Genomic DNA, 17,838 nt, shown 5'->3' with positions numbered 1-17,838 from the left:
ACTCAACTTGATCATTAAAGATGATTTGATCATTAAATGAGTCAACATGTATTACCTCTATAACAATTAAGTTGTATTTAGGTTTATGTTTTTAACTTGATTATCATTTGCTTTGTGTTTGAGTTGACCTATTGAGTAGAATGTACGAGTTTTAATACAAATACGACCCACCAACACGAATTATCACCCCTATAGTGAAGGCCTACTCAAGTTTCTCTCCATTTAAGTATTCACTTGTCAAAATAAACAAAGGGAAAGGTTATGTTGAAACAGATCCATGCTCTTCACTTTAATTACTTAATATAAAGCTGTGGCCAAATAATCAAATGGCCTACACTTTTCCACTAAACTACTGATATAGATTGATAAGCATCTCAAGAGTCATAATGAACACATTAGTAAAATGTAGTGGCTTAGAAAGCACAAAAGATAAATATGAAGTTTTGTACCATAAGCTTTCTTTGTTCCATAGAAAGGTAGAACTTGCAGTGAGATTGTCATATCCAATGTTACTTTTTGCCTGCAGAAATAAAAAAATAAAAAAAATAAAAAATAAAAAACAAAAGGATAGTCAGTGGGCTCATGACAAGCTCAAAGCTAACAACAATTCATAATTCTATGAATGGAATAATAAAAGAATTAAAGATTTTATTTTAATTTATTGAATTTTCCAATATTGTTATCCAACCTTCATCAAATTTCAACATTATAAAGAATATCTAATACAGTTAAAAATGAAATTTTTTGATGATGCTGAAGGTACTATTCAATACCCCACGCGATATCCATGTAGAGAGTATCTCTTCAATCAATCTAATAGGTTTCCATACTGGGTTCCAATCTAACAGTATGATGCTCTAAAGAACATCCACACATGTTGCATTAGTGGACACCGAAAGAGAAGATGAGAAATAGATCAAAGTCTACATTACCTCTAAAGAACTCTATTTGTCCTAAAATGACTTCCAAATTAATGTAAAACTAGCGGTACACTAAAATGACTTCCCTCTTAGCATCTCCACCACATTGCTAGGTGGAACCTGATCAATTTCGACAATTCTAAATAACATATGCCATAATGCCAATACTATTAGGCAATGCAAAAACTATCCATCAATTCCCCTCTTCTTACATGGCAAACCCTTTTCTGCCTAAGGGCTTTATGAGGTCTCCTCTTCTAGAATAAGTTATTAGTATTAACCTTCATATATGCCACTAGCCATCCAAAGGCCCGATTATCAGTGAGGCTTTAGCTCACTAGATGAAGTTTGCAGGAGCAAAGGATCTGGGATTAGTAGAAATAAAGAGGGCTTTGAAGAATGAAATGCAAGAGAATAAACCAAAGTGCATGATAAATATACATGGATTAAAGTCAACATAGGGAGAGCATTGCACAATTATGAGGTAACTTAACGTATAATATATAATTCAATTCAATAAATTTTTACAACAATTAACTTAATGTGCCGATGCTTGTGTACACTTGTGCTGTGAAACAAGCAGTGCAGTACATCAAGATCAAGGCATTATGTGACAAAGTAAACTAGAGAAATGACAAAGCACTTCTCTTTCTAGGGAAAAAATTTCACTAATTTATTAAGCTTTCCAAGCAGCTTCTTTATATCATATCAATATTGTATATGTAGAGACCTTTTTTTTTTCCCTCACTTGACTGTGTCTGTTAGAAGACTTCATTCAAGAGAAATGAAGCATTTCTATTTCTAACTATGAGCAACCTTTTACGGTTAACATATTTCCTCAAGTAAGGCACGTTAACTGCCTTTATCTAGAAACTATAGCCTCAAAAAGGTTGAGTTCTAGTGGAGATCAAGTAAAGAATGATATAAGTCATGCTAAAGAGCATTTAATACACCCTTAGTGGATTTTAGGGTGATCTTGAGGTAACTTTCTCTGTTTAGCATGTTCTATCCTTCTCTGCCAGGGTCAAAAGACACTAACTTGAGGCAATTTGTATAATTTGTAGCTTATGAGGCAAAGGTGGTATGGATTGGGGATTTGTCTAAGTACTTGCCAAGTTTTGACTCATCTATAGAGCTTCGAATGTTCTATTCACTTGTTTTATGTCATCAATTGCCACCAACATCATTTACATGCACCGACCATATTTATCCACTTGTTTACACTCAATTGTCTATGACAACCCTACGTAGGTTTACAATCCTCACCAATCACCTATTAATTGGTGCTTTATATTCACATTATAGTTATAGGATGACTTCTTTTTAGGAGTTTTCACAGAGAATGCTAATTATGGAAGTCTTTTTTCTAATCTAACATATGTCAAGTGAGAGAATTAATAGTTCAAGTATGACATGAAACAATTGATTTTCTATAATTTCGACTAATATGGCAATTTCCAAGCACACTCTAATGCTAAAGCACATGCTAGGAGAATACTTAGGTCCAAATATTTCAAATCAAACTTTCTCACATTCAAAAATTGAAGAATTCCTCTCCATAGCCAAGCATAATATTCCTTTAAATAAGGAAAGAAATCTTCCTTTGGGAACCATAACCTACAAAAGGTGGAGTTGTTGGTTGGTGTTGGATAATGGTTGTGCTTGACAAAGAGAGCACCATTTAGTTGTGCACTTGGTATGCCCTATCAATTTCCACAATTCGGGTTGTGTTGTACTCAAGTTGGTAGTTGCATCTTAGATTTTGGTTGTGGTGCAGGTGGGAAAATATACTATTTTTCTCTTAGCATAGACATGCTTGAATCATTTGAACAATATATGCTTATATGTATATTGCAATGGGACAAAGTATTGCAATACCCCTCTTAGCATGAAAATGGAAGAAGGTTAAAATTGCTAAACCATATAATAGATGCATTTTATGATTATTGTTACTACAATGAAGCAACAAATACCAAGTTTAGCAAAGCTTTTAAGGCACAGAAAGTAATTACTTGCTCTGATTCGTTTAGCACTCATGTCTAAGGGTGAAGCATCAGAATCCTCATCACCATCATCTTTATCACCATCTTTGGACTGATCTGGCTTTATAATGTAAACCTGAGAAATTGAAATGACATTGTAAAATTAGATAACATATAAATATAGTTGAAATTTTAATTCTAGATTGAATATAGCATTATTGTGATTATTAGTAAACAATATGGGTAATCATGATTAGAATTCTTTTAACTACCAAGCAAAAACAATTTCTCCACCTTCTAGGGTAGAATATTCCATTTGAAGTAGCATTACATCTAACAATTGAAGAAGAGAACTTTACATATCATTTGAAGGATGTCTAAAACAATCAAAGAAATTTCATTTAGCAAAAAACATGTCTTTCAAATAAGGGAAATTAAGTTAGGAGATAAAAGAATATGCCATGATTGACACAAGAATAGAACTCACAAAAAGAAGTTTGAGGGAAACCTACCAAGACAATTAGAAAAACACAAGTGGCTATAAGCTATCTATCAACATTAAAGTAATGTATAACATTACATGTGGTTTCATGATGGCTTAGAATGTTATTTCCCTACTCAGCCAATAACATTCTAGTTGTTGATGTTCCATGTAGTAATCCATAATCTTAAGAAGTCCTACAGATATTTCATACCAGCTGTCAAAAGTATGGATATAATACATACATGACAAGATAATTCCAATTTATCTTAGGCCATGAGATGAAATGCTCCAAAAAAGCACATATAATAATATATCAAATAGGTACAAATTTAAGTCCAAGCACCTGAAATTTTGTAGGCTTGATTAGTTGGAAAACCAATGCATCCCCATCAACTAATTCATGGTCAATAGCGAAGCCTCTCCATCCTCCACTAAGTCCGGTTTTCTCAGCAAGGTATTTGACTGGGGATTCATTTCCATCTTCATCCACCAAACTAATCATTTCATCATGTTTTGGAAGATGCATCTTGCAGAAATGGACAGGAAGACCCTTTTTTTTTTTTTATCAAAAACAAAATATATGTATTAATAGAGAAAAGAGACACGAGAAGGATGAGAATTCCTCCCCATGAAGTATAAACCTGATCAAAAAGTAAACCTCTACTAACCAAGGAAGGCTATACAAGAGGTACAAAAGGCCGCATAATTGAAAGAACTAAGTAAACCTCCACTAACCCAAGGAAGGCTATACAAAAGGAACAAAAGGCCTATACAAGTAAAAGAATCCTGACCCTATAAACCCAACCTTAGGGTGTACATAACTGAAGCCAACTAAGCTGGAGAAAGTCCCTATTGGAAATGTTGTAAAACAAGAATTTCTCAAAAGTTGGATATGCTACCATCTAATCTATGGTTAAGAAAGTTTAGCCATTACTAATATGAATCTATGATTGCATTTTTTATGTTACAAAAAAAGGTTACCATAGAGTCTGATTTTTTTTTCCTCTTTCTGGAAAGTTACCTATTTAGTTGTTTTTACTTGAACAAAGAAAATTCAAGTCTGGCAATCTGAAAAAGAGAAACATGAACGAGAATTTTCACAACCTGTCTCCTTGAAGGAGTTTAGAAAATGTTCTTCCTTTTATCAGACAAAGAAAATGAACTTACCAGCCAGAACCCACCAGTCACATGAGATTGGAGCATTGGCTTCACAAAGCTTGGAAAATCAGTTTCTAAACCTGATTGCAGTTCTTCTGCTCTTTCTACAGCATACACCCTAGCTTCATCAGAAGCATAGACCCGATTCAACAAATCCCTCCGTTGATAGGATCTTCAAGTTAAACCCAGAAAATGTATAAGAGATAATACCCAAAAAAATGTGAACTAGTAAGCTGGAGAACTCAAAATATGGTTCAGATGTAACAACCTTTTAGACCTCTCCAAAGGCTCAATGGGCACCTATCAAGGATGAAGAAATTTCTGATCAATCTGATATCACAACAAAATCATTTGAACAATATCAAGCCATACTAAAAAAACATTGATATGTGCTCAAATTAAGCTGCATTCAATTTATGATATGTAGACCAGTTTGAAGACAACATGAGTAGCAAGAAGAAAATCAACCTTGTGTTTCCAAAAGAATAAAAAAATTTAGGCAGACAGCATTGGTTCTCTTTGGTTTAATTGAATCAATGATCATATATACGGGTTCTGGTATCTAATAGTAGAGATATATGAAATGGTGCCTTTGTTTTTCCTTTTTAGATGAAAGGAGATTACAAAGTAGAATACCTACAAATACGATTGAAAAATGAGTCACAATAATCTTTAAAACTAAACTTTCTAACATCTTTAGGGAAATTTGACAACCAAATGATTGATTCTAAATTACAAATACCTTTTTTAGCTAAGCAATATGCTATTCTATTTGCTTCCCTATAAATATGACAACAATCATAAATATTTAGATCTTGAATTAACTTCCAAATATCCTCCATTAATAACATAAAAGAACTAGGAATATTACTCTTTTTATTATAACAATCTATAACTATTCTTGAGTCACTCTCAATATCTAGGTTTAAGAACTCATTGTTCTTGGCAACCAACATGTCATCTCTTAGAGCCATACATTCTGCAATAATTATTGAAGCATTACCTATATGCCTACTTGCAGTCATTTTTATAAAACCATTAAAGTCTCTAATTACCCATTTGAAGCACTTCCTAAAATCACGGCCAAACGAACTCTCAATAACTTTTTCCTAAAAATGTTAAATAAAAAAATGGCATTATATCAAAAAGTGTGTATGATTATCTAATAAATTTGATTTTAAGCAAGTTTTTCCATTTTTTCATTTTGGTTTGATTTACACCATATGTTTTTATTTTTAGTTTATTTGATGATAATGTTAAATTAAATAAGTGATTTTCTATTTTTCACTTTTTTGAAATGGGTGAATGAAAACATACTTTTCCTTTTTTTAGTTTAGTTTGGTTTTGTATTGTTTGTTTTGATTTTTAATTTGTTTAATTATAATATGTTAAGATTTTTATATTTTTGTATTGCGTGGATGATATTGTGTTTTAGTTATTTCATACAACCTAATGTGAATGTTTTAAAATTTTCATTTTCTTGAAAATTTACCAGGGTTAGGGTTTATTTGATATTCTTAATCTTATTATCGAAAAAAATAATGTTTGTTATAGTTTCAAATATACATAATTTTGAAGAAAAAAAAAAAGCAATTTTAAGTAAATCAAAATTCATTTAAGCAAAAAGGAAATAGAAAAATGGTGAGAGAAGATGAATAAAATACAAATTTAAATGGTTGCAACCTTATGAATTTTTAGATTAAGAATAAAGAGTAAAAAATATATATAAAATTTAAAGTAATTTTATTATAATTAATTTTCTTTGATTTTTCTTTTTCCTTTTTTGTTATTTTAATAGTTTTTTTTTAGATTAAAACTATATACATTATTTCATTTCTTTTAATTAATAATATTTTTATAAATATCTTCCTCCTCTTACATCTTATCCTAATTTTCCATCAAACTTATATAGCACACATCTTACTTCTTCAAGAATCACATACAGGTAGGAAATAATACCCAACAAGCTACAACTTACAACAGTATGATATCTCGAGCCCATTGAATCCCACATCAACCAGATTACCTACTTTCACTTTTAGCTGCGATCCCCAAAAACACTTTCATTTCATTCCATTGTTACTAGTGGAAGTACTAAAAACACTTTGTTTTGCCGATTTCTGTAGTTACCAAACATGACAACACTTTACTACTATGCCAAACAACTAACCCTAATATTTCGCATGATGAGTGAACCTAAAAGAGACACCAAAAAATGGGTATACTGCCTAGGGAAACACCCTGTAAACCCTATTTTCAATCCCAGAACACAATCGCATAAAAAATTCAGAGTCTAGGGAGAGAGCTCACTTCCTTGTAATTAGGAGAAGGCTTATCCACAAACCGACTCGATCTTCTCACCGCAGACAAGTCCACCGGCGACCGAGGTGTGCGCGGCTTGACCTTCTTTACCTGCGAATCCAAACCTATGAAAATGGAAATCTTGCTAGGAGAAAGAGTGCGTAACGAGAGAAATCAAGAGGGTGGAGCATACCGGTGAGGACTTAGGGCTTCTGGCAGTTCGAAGAGACTCAGAAAGCTTATGAAGATTAAGTTCTTCCATCCTCTTCTTGTTTTCTTCTAGTCTTTTTCGACGGCTTTCCTCGTATGATACCTCCGAGACCCCCATTTCTCTTGGAATCTATTGATTTTCTCGCTATCCAAAAAGATGTCTCAGGAAACTGTGGAAACAAAGGAAGATGACCGTTGTTTTGCTTCCCGTCTACAACCCTCACCTCACCCCCAGACACTTGTAAAGCGGGATGGTGTCGAAGCTTGAAATTTGAATTCAAATGTAGGGTAGGGGCACATTTGGTATTTCGGACTCTCACTTTGGTATTGCGGAAATTATTGAATATAAAAATATCGAATAAAAATTAATATAAAAAAATTGATTTGAAATTATTCCTTTTTCAGAATATAAATTTGTAATAATATAATATGATATTTTATTGATTTATATTATTTCAAAACATATTATATTTATATATTTAAAACATATTAGTTTAAATTTTATCCTAAAAAATATTTATATTATAAAAAAACCCTAAAATTATGCTATTTAATATTAGAAAAAACTAAATGTCTTGAAAGTAAATAATTTAAATTAATTAAAATTATTCAAAATTTTGTTAATCAATATAAATTTATCTTATTTCTATTAAATTTATTTTAAATTCTTTTCAATACATTTACATTCAAAATTAAAATATTTTAATAAAATTAAATACAATCGAAATTAAATTAAAAATATTTACACATCATACACATAAATATAAAAAAAAATTAAGTCATTTTAAGTTAAAAAGATTAAATTCACGTATGTATTAGAAATTGGACTGAAAATATTTGAGAACGAAGTTTTTTGAAAAACTAGGAAGATTTATTGGTAGGCAATATTTGCAGTTTGATTAGTTATTGCAATAATTAATATTTAGAAAATATTTTTTTTATTATCCCATTTAGAGGTTATAAATGTAATTTTGAATGTTTGGATGTTTTTTTTTTTATCAAATAAATGTGTTTTAATTTTTTTAGATTGAAAAAGTGAAAAATTAGACCCATTTTTAGAATATTTTTAATTTATTTATTACACATTCTAATTTTACCTTGTGTGAACATAGAGAAATTTATTTATTTTTGGCTTCGGACTCAAGAGGTGTAGCTAGCAAAAAACTATTTACGTTATTAGTTTTGGTTTGATAGCTAAAAAATAGAATGAGGGGGAAACCATTCTCTTCGAAATTTATAAAAAAAAAAAAAATAGAAAAATAAGTTTGGCAATAAAAGAAATAAAAATCAAATATTTTCGGAAAAATATATTTTAAATTTTTTTATCTGCTTTCTTAGGATTATTTTAAAAAAGAATGATTAAAAATAAAATTATATATAAGAGCTATTTTAAAGATATATTTAAAAATAGGGAAAATAGGATTTGATTCACTAATATAAAAATATATGACAAAAAGAACTTTAAAAATTTTAAATTAATATTATATTCATCTATTTTAAAATAATTTAAAATATATGTATTTTTTAATGGATTATCCAATTATACCAAAAAATATCATTTTACTTATCATATTATCCAAATCAATTGACAACTAAATTCTTTCATGCAAATGTTTTCCTTCCTTTAAGATATTTTATTATTATTATTATTATTTTATTATTTTAGATTTTTTTTTTCTTTAGAAACATTATAAAGTAAGAATTTGAAAAAAAAAAGAGTTTATTCTAGTATCAATAAATTAAAAATAAATCCATATTCTTAATAATAAATAAACTAATAATAAATTTGTATTTATTATATAATATTAATAATTGTTTAATATAATAAAGAATAAAATTTGTTGTAAGAGTTTTTTTAGATATAAAATGTTTTACAATATTTTGTACTTTGATATATACTATAAAAATAAATAAATAAATAAATATTTTATATTAAATAAATTAATCATAATTGAAATAATTATATATTATTTAATAAACAACCTTATTACTTTTGAACTGATTGTTATGATTAAATAGGATTTGTTTGACAATATTTCATCTTAAAATTCTAGTAAATAAAAAAATATTAATCCTATTTAAATAAGATTATTTTTGCACAATATTTCTGAAACTAAAATAAGAATTCTATCATGTGTTTGTTTTTAAAGAAATAATAAATCTCAAATAATAAAATAATAATAATAATAAAATATTTAAAATGAATGAAAACATTTATATCAAGGAGTCTAGTTGTCAATTGATTTGAATAAAAAACATTTTTGGGAATAATTCGATGGCTCATTAAAAAGTGTAGGTTTTAAATTATTTTTAAATAGATGAAAAAAATACTAATTTAAAAAATTTGGGGTTCTTTTTTTCCATATATTTTTATATTATTGAATCAAATCCCACTTTTCCCTTAAAAATATAATATTATAAAATTATTTTTAAAAATTATTTTTTAGCTTTATTTCTAAAAATACTCCCCCACTAATGATTCACATTAAAAAAATCAATACAATGCCTCTTAGGCATTGTAGAATTTTTCATAAATTGAATTAATTATTTTCTTATATAATATTAAAAAAAATATTTTTCTTGCTAGTTATATACAAAATCATTAATATATATATATATATATATATGTATATTTTTTAATTGAGTCTAAAATATTCTTTAAATAAACAATATAGCCCATTCTTTTATTTTTCACAACATATATATACACACCTTGAAAATATATAATTAAAATGGAAATAGTCAAATAATGGGAAGAAAAAAAGAAGAAGAAAAAGAAGCAAAGATCAATTTGAATTATAGAATATAAAAAATTTAAACAAATCAAATAAAATTAGACAAGAAAATGGAAAGCAATTTCCAAGGAACATACAAAATAGAGCAACATCATCACCCCAATGAATGAATATTCAAAAAATAAGACCTGGTAGATAAAGATGATAAGGAAAATACCAGGTTCATGAGTGCCTTCCCTTTCATGTCAAAAGGAAATGCTCCAAAGGTGAAAAAAAAAAAAACATTCCCCAGGTTCTTCCATTGTAGATTCCTGACGAGTTTAAGTGTAATTCTGCAAGAAACTATACATATGTGACACAAAAAGAAATGGACAAACTTCACCATGAGGATTTAGCTAGTTCCTGGAACATCAACTCATGCTTCTCTGCAGCAGGCGAATCCAGAGCCTCAATTTCAGCATTAAGCCTCTTTCTCACTTCTTTGACATGCAGAAGACTCCCTTCTAGATCTCTTATCTTCTCTTCTGCACTAACTCTTTCAAGCCTAGCTTCTCTCTTCCTGTTTTCTACAAAGCCAAAGCTCATAAGTTGGTCTAACCGAGCTCGTAAGAAGCCGACATTCATCCCCAACTCCTGGAAGGCTTTTAGGGTCTTGCTCCAAATAGAAAAATTATCTCTAGAGGTGGTGAGCTTGCTAGCTCTAATGGCATCAGCAATGTTTACAGTCTCTGAAATGATTCCAGCAGCCAGCTTATAGTTGAGGCCATCTAGAAGATGATCATGAAGATAAGTTTTCTGACTGCAGCAGAGTTCATAGTACTTGGTCTGGAGGTGTTTGGAAAACTCAGAGTTTATGATCAAACCATTCACAAGAATGGAGAAAGCTTCCATACTTTTCACTTCTTTAAAATCAACAGCAGATTCTGAGAATCTAATCCTCTCCAAGACTTCTGAACCATGCCCATCACTGTCATTTTCTGACTGACATGCTGCAAGGCCAAGTTCAGTAGTTGATACTGATAGGCTCTCCTTCTTAGTATTCTCTTGAGGACTGTTTGGCAAACAATTCTTCAAACACTTCACCTCTCCATTTTTCCACCTCTTGATATCCTCCCCTGCTAGATCTTTTGGTGCACAACATTCAAGTGAAAAACAGTTGGTGGATTAAATGGAGTGATGATCAGATAGACATATAGAACTACTCAACAGTGAAAAGCCAAAGAGAATTGAAACCGCTTACCAAAATCTTCTTGTTTTACACAAGCCTCTAAATTCAGAAGCACAAGAGGAGCCCCATCTACTTCATCAAAACCATTTGTTCTCACAATGTATACCTGTAAGAGTCAAGAAGTAATGATTAGGGAGAAAGTCTAATATGCAGCATTTCATATGGTAGAAGTGCAGGAATTAGAACCCTCAACCATCATGCAAACTGCATGGCAGAAAACAACCCTCCATGTAACAAGGACCATCAAAGTGATTGTTTCTCAGGATAATCCTAAATTTAACGATCAATTGGAGTGGTTCAATTCCAGGTTTCTTTTTCCTTTTGTTTTTCCAAAAAACTAGAAAATGAGAAAAATGAAAAACAATACAAGAACAAGGGACCAAACATAGTCACCATGAATTTGGTAGGTTGGACCAGACCAAAAACCAAAACATCCCCTTCAAGTAAATTATGAGCAATTGAAAATCCTCTCCATCCACCACTCAATCCTGTCTTTCCCACAAGAAACTTTGTCTTATATTCAGCCCCCCTTTTATCCACCAAAATAATTGTAGTATCATACTTTGGCAAATGCACATCGCAGAATTTCTTAGGAAGACCCTGTCATAAAAAATTCAAACATATGCAAATTTCTTAGTACTCCAAAATTTGTTTATATATCAACCCTTCTTAAGAATTTCATACTAACCAGCCAAAAACCGCCTGTAACATGTGATGGTAGCATAGACTTAATCATGCTAGGGATTTCAGAAGGCAGATTCCTTTGAACCTTCTCTGCTCTCTCCATGACAGAAGATTTTGCCTCATTACCATTGGTGATATGATCTGTGTCGACCCTTATTCTCTTGCAACTAGACATAAATCATAGAAACAGTATCTTTAGGAAACAAGTATAAGCCTATGGTATTTTGAATTAAAAGCACAACCAAATAAATCTACCAACCTTGTGGCCTTCTGCTGAGCATCAGAAACTTCCTGCTTGGGAGTAAAACACTTAGTTCCAATTAGTTCATCATTTTAGTAATGAATACCATCTAGCAGAAACAAGGGAAAGGGGAGAAAAAAAAAAACTAGCAAGAGAGATCGATTTCTGTCACTTGGTTGTGATGAAAAGAAGGAAAGAAAAGCAAATATAATAGAAATTATGGATAATTTTATACATTTTGCTACTCCACACCTACTCTGTTTGAGAAAATTGAGAATAAGCTTGAAAAGAAGAGAGGAAGATAATACCATCCTCAAACTCCTCTCCCTTCCTTCCCTTTTCTTCTCTTTGTTTGTGAGAGCCAAACAAAGTCTTCCAACTCTTTTCACCTTTTCAATAGTGAATACTAAGTGTCAAACCTTTTCGGTTTTCCCATTTTGGAAAAATGTTTTCATTAGAACTTTTGAGTTTCATTTCAGCCCACCTATCCCAGTACAAAAACTCTCCAACAAAACCCTAAACCTCATCTGTACAAAAGCCCAAAAATCCAAAAACAAAAGAAAAAAACAGAGGAAAAGTTTTCTGCACCCATCGCTATCTTGGAGATCTTCAAAAGTACAAGAGCTCCAGTAAGCAATAAACTAAAACCCATCGACGGAATCAACTTTTCAAGATGTACAAGAATGTGGAGCAATAAAAAAAAAGAAAAAGATTCTAACTTTCTTGATCTTCTGGGTATGATCCAAGTGCCTTTTCATCTCTGGGCACGTTCTCTTAGCAGATGGCTTCCTCTTCATCTGCCAGTGACCAATACACACACTTACATAAACATACCCACATTGATGAACACAAAAAATTAACATATATAAGATAAGGAGTGAGGGAGAACCTCTGAAGTCCGTTGCTTCAGTTGCTGGACTTCATCCTTTACCTTCACTTTCTCTTCTTCAACTACTGCCATAACCAATACAGATGGCAACCCAGAACTCAGAAAGCTCTCTCACACTTCTCTTGAGAGATTCAGTTCAGAGTAATGGAGAGAGGACACGGGGAGAGAAAGTTAGAAAGTCGACCGTTTCGTTTAAAAAATGGATGTCTTTTGTACGGTGGCTGTAATGAAAAGAGGATGTGACCCTTTTTCAGTTTTTTGTATTGGAAAAGACTCCATCCTCTACAGCATTGGAGCCAAAATTTAAATTTTTTTTTATTAATTTACGATATGGCCTCAAAGTTTTTCGTAATTATACCTATTATTTTATTTTATTTTTAAGTTTTAAAATTTTCATTTTTCTGGGATTTCTATGTCATGGTTGGTACCTCTTTACCCCTCTGCAATACAATATCATTAAAAAAAAAAAAAAAAACTCATTCTTTAAATTTAATTAGAATTTCTTTATCTATTGTAAGATAAATTTATTAAAAGAATTTATAATTTAATTTTTTTAATAAAAATACCCTATTTAATTTCCTTTCAAATTTTGTTTGATTTTTAAAAATTAATTATGCCTTTCATTTCTCAATATTTTTAAAATATATATTTTTTCCCTTATTTTTTCATGTCAACAAGTTTAAGAAAGCAAATATCTTTTATAAACAACAGTTAAAGTTGAGAATGAGAATAAGATTATGGATTAATTTCATTTATTACACTGAGGTTTCGATTAAATACATTTAATTTTTGTAGGTTTGAAATTTTATCAAATACTTTCACTCGAAATAAAAGAGGCGCATGATGAAATTTCAAATTTATAGGGGCTAAATGTATTTAGTTAAAATCTCAGGAGAGGTGAATGAAATTAACCCTAAGCTTATTGTTTGAACCTGTGATTTGAAGGTTTCCAAAAACCCGGACTTCTCCAAAGAAAAAATGTTAGTTTTGATGGGCAAGCATGAGGAAGTGTGTAAGGCCAACATAAACCCAATTCAACCATAATTGAGAATAGGCAACTGAAAAAGGAGCATCTATCCATCAATTTCTCAAATATTAATGTATATATAAAACCAAAATTCCAAAACTTGAAATGAATTAACAGTCTGCTATCCGCCTGAGGATTTTCTAATCAAAAACCTCTACTCTCTGAAACTTCAGAGCATTCTCTTGAGAAATGTCCATACAGAATGGCTCCATAAACAGGTTATTGTTCTCTGCTTGATCTTCTTCCAAGTGCTACATGCAAATGAAAAAAAAAAGGGTGGGGGGGAAAGGAAAAGGTTAAGAAAAACTTTGTTGGGCATTTGGAAATGGCTAAAGAAGCAAAACAAAGAAGTGAAACAACTTACAGGGATTTTTTCGTCGACTGTCCCTCAAATCAAGAAGGCATCCAGCAACATCATCTTCTATTGTGTTTTCGACCCTCACAATGAACACCTAGAAAGTTGGAGATGAGAATAAGACAGAGAAAGCTACCATGAAAACAGATACCAATTTCAAGCAGTAAGAAATTTCAGAATTAAACACAACAATCCACATGCCAAAGGGAATATGAAGTCTGAATTACAAAACCTTTTCTCAAGAAAAAGTATGAATTAACCTATCATTCACATTCCTTCTATTGTTTTCTTCAGAGCGATTTGGGGTTTCATTTCCCAAGCCCTGAGGTGAAGTTCAAAATTCCATACTAGTTAGTACTGAAATTAGCCATTCCATTTTTTTTTTTTTTGCATGGGAGAGAAGAAACTCAAACATGAGAACTACTTTGTCACTCTTGACAATACCTATTCAATTACTGAGTCTTTTGAATCTTACTTTTTGATCACCAGATTTCCCAACTCCTACTTTCTACATTTTCTGTTTTCCTTTGATATCACACACTAGAAATAATGACCCAAAACAGTTTCAGTACCACCCTCAACCCTATATCTTCTATGCTAAGTATTCTACCCCACCTGTATAGAAAAGTTGCTTTGCAACCCAATCCTATAATTTTTCAGGGCATTGAATACATCTTCCGAATTAGTCCATTCTGAATTGTGATATTAATTAGGAGGTAATTGAAACCAGCACCAACAGGAATTGAAACAAAAAGGTTGTATATCCAAGTAACAAGAAGGTTTAACAGCTACCTTGAATTTACAAGGCCCGACCAAAAGAAACACTAAGATATCACCCACTTTTAGTTGATGGTCCAAGGAGAATTTTCTCCATCCAGCACTCAACCCGGATCTGTTGACAAGAAAGTTTGTTTCATATTCCTCTCCAGCCTCATCTTCCAAAATGATTGTTGCATCATTTTCTGGCAAATGCAACTTGCAGAAACTCCTAGGAAAATACTGCCATAAGAGGAGTTAGTGGCTTAGTGCATAAATATGCATCTTAAATAAAATCCATGATTTGAGTTCATTGATTTCAAGAAATTGGGGGAGAATTTCAATCTTACCATCCAGAACCCTTTGGCAACATTTGATCTAGACATTGTTCTAGTCAGGCTTGGTAACTCAGAACCATGATCAGCTATAATTTTCTTTGCTTGCTCCATTAGTGGATACCTATTCAAATATAGGTCATAGAGGCAGCAGATCAGAGGGTCTGTCATATGTTAAGACTAGTAAAAAGGACATTCAAATCAATTCGCTGACCTTCAAAATTCTGAAATTATTGGAAACTACCTGGACAAGCATAAACACAAATTTTCCATTAATCCACCATTCATATCATAAAAACACAACATTTCTAAAACTTTAGACGTCGTTGAGGCATCCCATAGCGATTGATCAACAAAACCACCATTCAGAAACGATTCGCTCAACAAGATTCTTTATTTACCTAGTTAATGGTGTAGGATAGATTTCATTGAACACTGCAATCTAAAATTTCCTATGATAGTGTACGATAAGTGTTGGCATTTTTGGTGATGCTTGCATTCATGTCGATCGATTTAGGCATGAATTTATTGAAAAAACACAATAGAAGAATTAGCGCCGATTGGACATCCAAGCATACCACAGAAGAACTCCGAACGCTAGCCAGTGCTGCGGAATTCACACTGGATGGATCAAATCTAGGACATCAAATGAAAATTACGGAAATTTTAGGGCAAGTTGGGAGGAGAGATCACCGAACGAAACAAGTACAAATCAGATCAATGCTAGCTTAAATTGTCAGCAGGAAGGCATTCCTGGATGGTCCAAATTTGGGATTTTCAAAATGGCCATCAAATAAACAATGGACATATAAAATGGAGCAAAAAAGAACATAGAAATGCCTAATGGTGGTTCCTGTGCCAAAGATAAGCATAATTTCCAATATAGAAAATAATTATTTTGCAGAATTTCTTCTCCTAAAAACAAATACCATGTCCAGCAATTTCTTTTTGCAAAAAACAAGGGCATAATCATTGCTATTTTGACTACCCACAAGAGATTAGGGTTTCAAGTTTGTCTAATCTCACCTTTCTCAACCAAAACTAGCTCAAAACCCTAACCCTACACCAAAAATAACATAAAAAACATATCAGGGTATTAGCACAATTCATGAAATGAAGAGCAAAATCTAGTAAAGTGGGTCTCACTTGCTCAGCCCTATGAACAGGGATAGAGACCCTTTCCTGGAACAGAACCAGCTCGGTCTCCAAAGCCTAGCTCTGCCTAATCTGATGGTGAGCAAACAGAACCAAATGCTTCAGAGACAGAAACTAATAAGAGTCCCTAGAAAGAAAACAAATATGTAGAGAGAGACCCAATATGCAAAGAGACAATGATGTGTCCTTATAGAGAGAATAAACCATAAAGCAGTAGGCATTTGGTATACTTGGTTCCAGTTAGACTGACTCTCCTCTGAGATCTGATGCAATTTTATACCTTCCATTTGTCATGTTCTTCCCCATCATCGCCCTTTCTTCCTGAACCATCTCCATACTTTCAACAGTAACCCAAAAACTTCACACCCCTGGTCATATTGGATCTTCTTTAATCATCTTAGTATTTGAGTTTAATGAAATTCAAAATATCTTTTGACTTTGCCCACGTGGACGACACAGTATTCTACTGGTTGAGCCCCCTTTCTCACCTGTCTGTCCATGTGAATTCTATATGTACTTTCTTCCATACAGTCTTGGCTCCTAGGAAATCTACTGTTTAGACAGATCCTTGAGTGTGTGATGACGAATGAGACTTGGTGTGCATGGGCATGAATGCTAAATGCTGGTTTTAAGAGATTTTTTCATGGAAAAATAATTCTAAGTAATAATCACATGAAGAATTGGGTGTGAGTTTTCTTTGCATTATGAATTAATGAAATAGACACAATGACAATAATGTAATAATGACTGTCAAAACTATGCTAATTAAAAGATAGATTTTCATGATGATTTATCTAATCTTTCTATGGTTGAAGTAATTTTTAGAATAGAGTTGACTAGTTTAATGAGTTGAGATATCATAAGCTAAATTAAGTTTCCTTTGATTAGAGAGTACATAATTAAAAATGAAAGATGCAGTTTCAATTAATCTAAATTTCCACTTTAAATCATGCAATAATACAATTTATTTACTTCAAGACAAAAATGAAAGATGCAGTTTCAATTTATTGAGAACATTATATTTCTTGGAAATTAAATTTTGAGTCTTAAAAACAAACTTTATTTCTCTTTTAAATCAAATAAATATTTAAATAATTTATTATCTAAATTTATTTTAGATTACAAAATCACATTTAGAGCATTAAAAATTTGTAATGCTAATCTAATTTTACCATTTGTATGAAAGAGGAACGCTAGTATAATTAAACGATATTGTATATAAAACTAGGAAAAACATTTGATTTTTTATTGAGGTGTGTTTAATTGGATGAACAATTCAAAAATGTTGAGGAAATTTTGAAAGGAATAATTATAAAACAAACAAAATTTAAAATCTATAAACTTGCAAATGAATTGCTTAAACAAATTACAAGTCTAA

The 17,838-nt window shown here is 31.4% G+C and overlaps 2 protein-coding genes across 12 annotated transcripts; both read right to left on the bottom strand.

The window, feature by feature from the left end:
- Positions 1–243: 243 nt before the first annotated feature.
- On the bottom strand, positions 244–7,306 carry LOC100262457 (B3 domain-containing protein At3g19184). 2 transcript variants are annotated; one of them, XM_010649458.3, is made up of 7 exons: positions 7,039–7,306; positions 6,855–6,956; positions 4,813–4,844; positions 4,554–4,716; positions 3,730–3,936; positions 2,933–3,038; positions 244–520 (listed from the first exon to the last, which is right to left on the bottom strand). In XM_010649458.3, the coding sequence occupies exons 1-7, from the start codon at positions 7,171–7,173 to the stop codon at positions 510–512; spliced, it is 756 nt and encodes a 251-aa protein (XP_010647760.1). In that variant the 5' UTR covers positions 7,174–7,306; the 3' UTR covers positions 244–509. The 2 variants fall into 2 exon arrangements, with proteins under 2 accessions (XP_010647760.1, XP_019074156.1); XM_019218611.2 differs by having other exon boundaries at positions 3,730–3,912.
- A 2,627-nt stretch (positions 7,307–9,933) lies between these two features.
- Positions 9,934–17,354, bottom strand: LOC100267610 (B3 domain-containing protein Os01g0234100). 10 transcript variants are annotated; one of them, XM_059735901.1, is made up of 15 exons: positions 16,741–17,348; positions 16,452–16,532; positions 16,332–16,365; positions 15,884–15,941; positions 15,520–15,549; positions 15,321–15,429; positions 15,007–15,213; positions 14,224–14,311; positions 12,833–14,110; positions 12,663–12,740; positions 11,962–11,993; positions 11,707–11,869; positions 11,412–11,618; positions 11,031–11,124; positions 9,934–10,914 (listed from the first exon to the last, which is right to left on the bottom strand). In XM_059735901.1, the coding sequence occupies exons 9-15, from the start codon at positions 12,902–12,904 to the stop codon at positions 10,169–10,171; spliced, it is 1,392 nt and encodes a 463-aa protein (XP_059591884.1). In that variant the 5' UTR covers positions 12,905–14,110; positions 14,224–14,311; positions 15,007–15,213; positions 15,321–15,429; positions 15,520–15,549; positions 15,884–15,941; positions 16,332–16,365; positions 16,452–16,532; positions 16,741–17,348; the 3' UTR covers positions 9,934–10,168. The 10 variants fall into 10 exon arrangements, with proteins under 10 accessions (XP_059591884.1, XP_059591885.1, XP_059591889.1 ...); XM_059735902.1 differs by lacking the exon at positions 15,884–15,941 and having other exon boundaries at positions 15,007–15,202; positions 16,741–17,354; XM_059735906.1 differs by lacking the exon at positions 16,452–16,532 and having other exon boundaries at positions 16,741–17,350.
- Between the last annotated feature and the right edge of the window lie 484 nt (positions 17,355–17,838).

This window comes from Vitis vinifera, chromosome 3 (assembly GCF_030704535.1).
Source record: "Vitis vinifera cultivar Pinot Noir 40024 chromosome 3, ASM3070453v1".
NCBI classification, from domain to species: domain Eukaryota; kingdom Viridiplantae; phylum Streptophyta; class Magnoliopsida; order Vitales; family Vitaceae; genus Vitis; species Vitis vinifera.
Note: the sequence above shows the minus strand (reverse complement) of the source record. Positions and strands in the feature narration are given on the sequence as shown.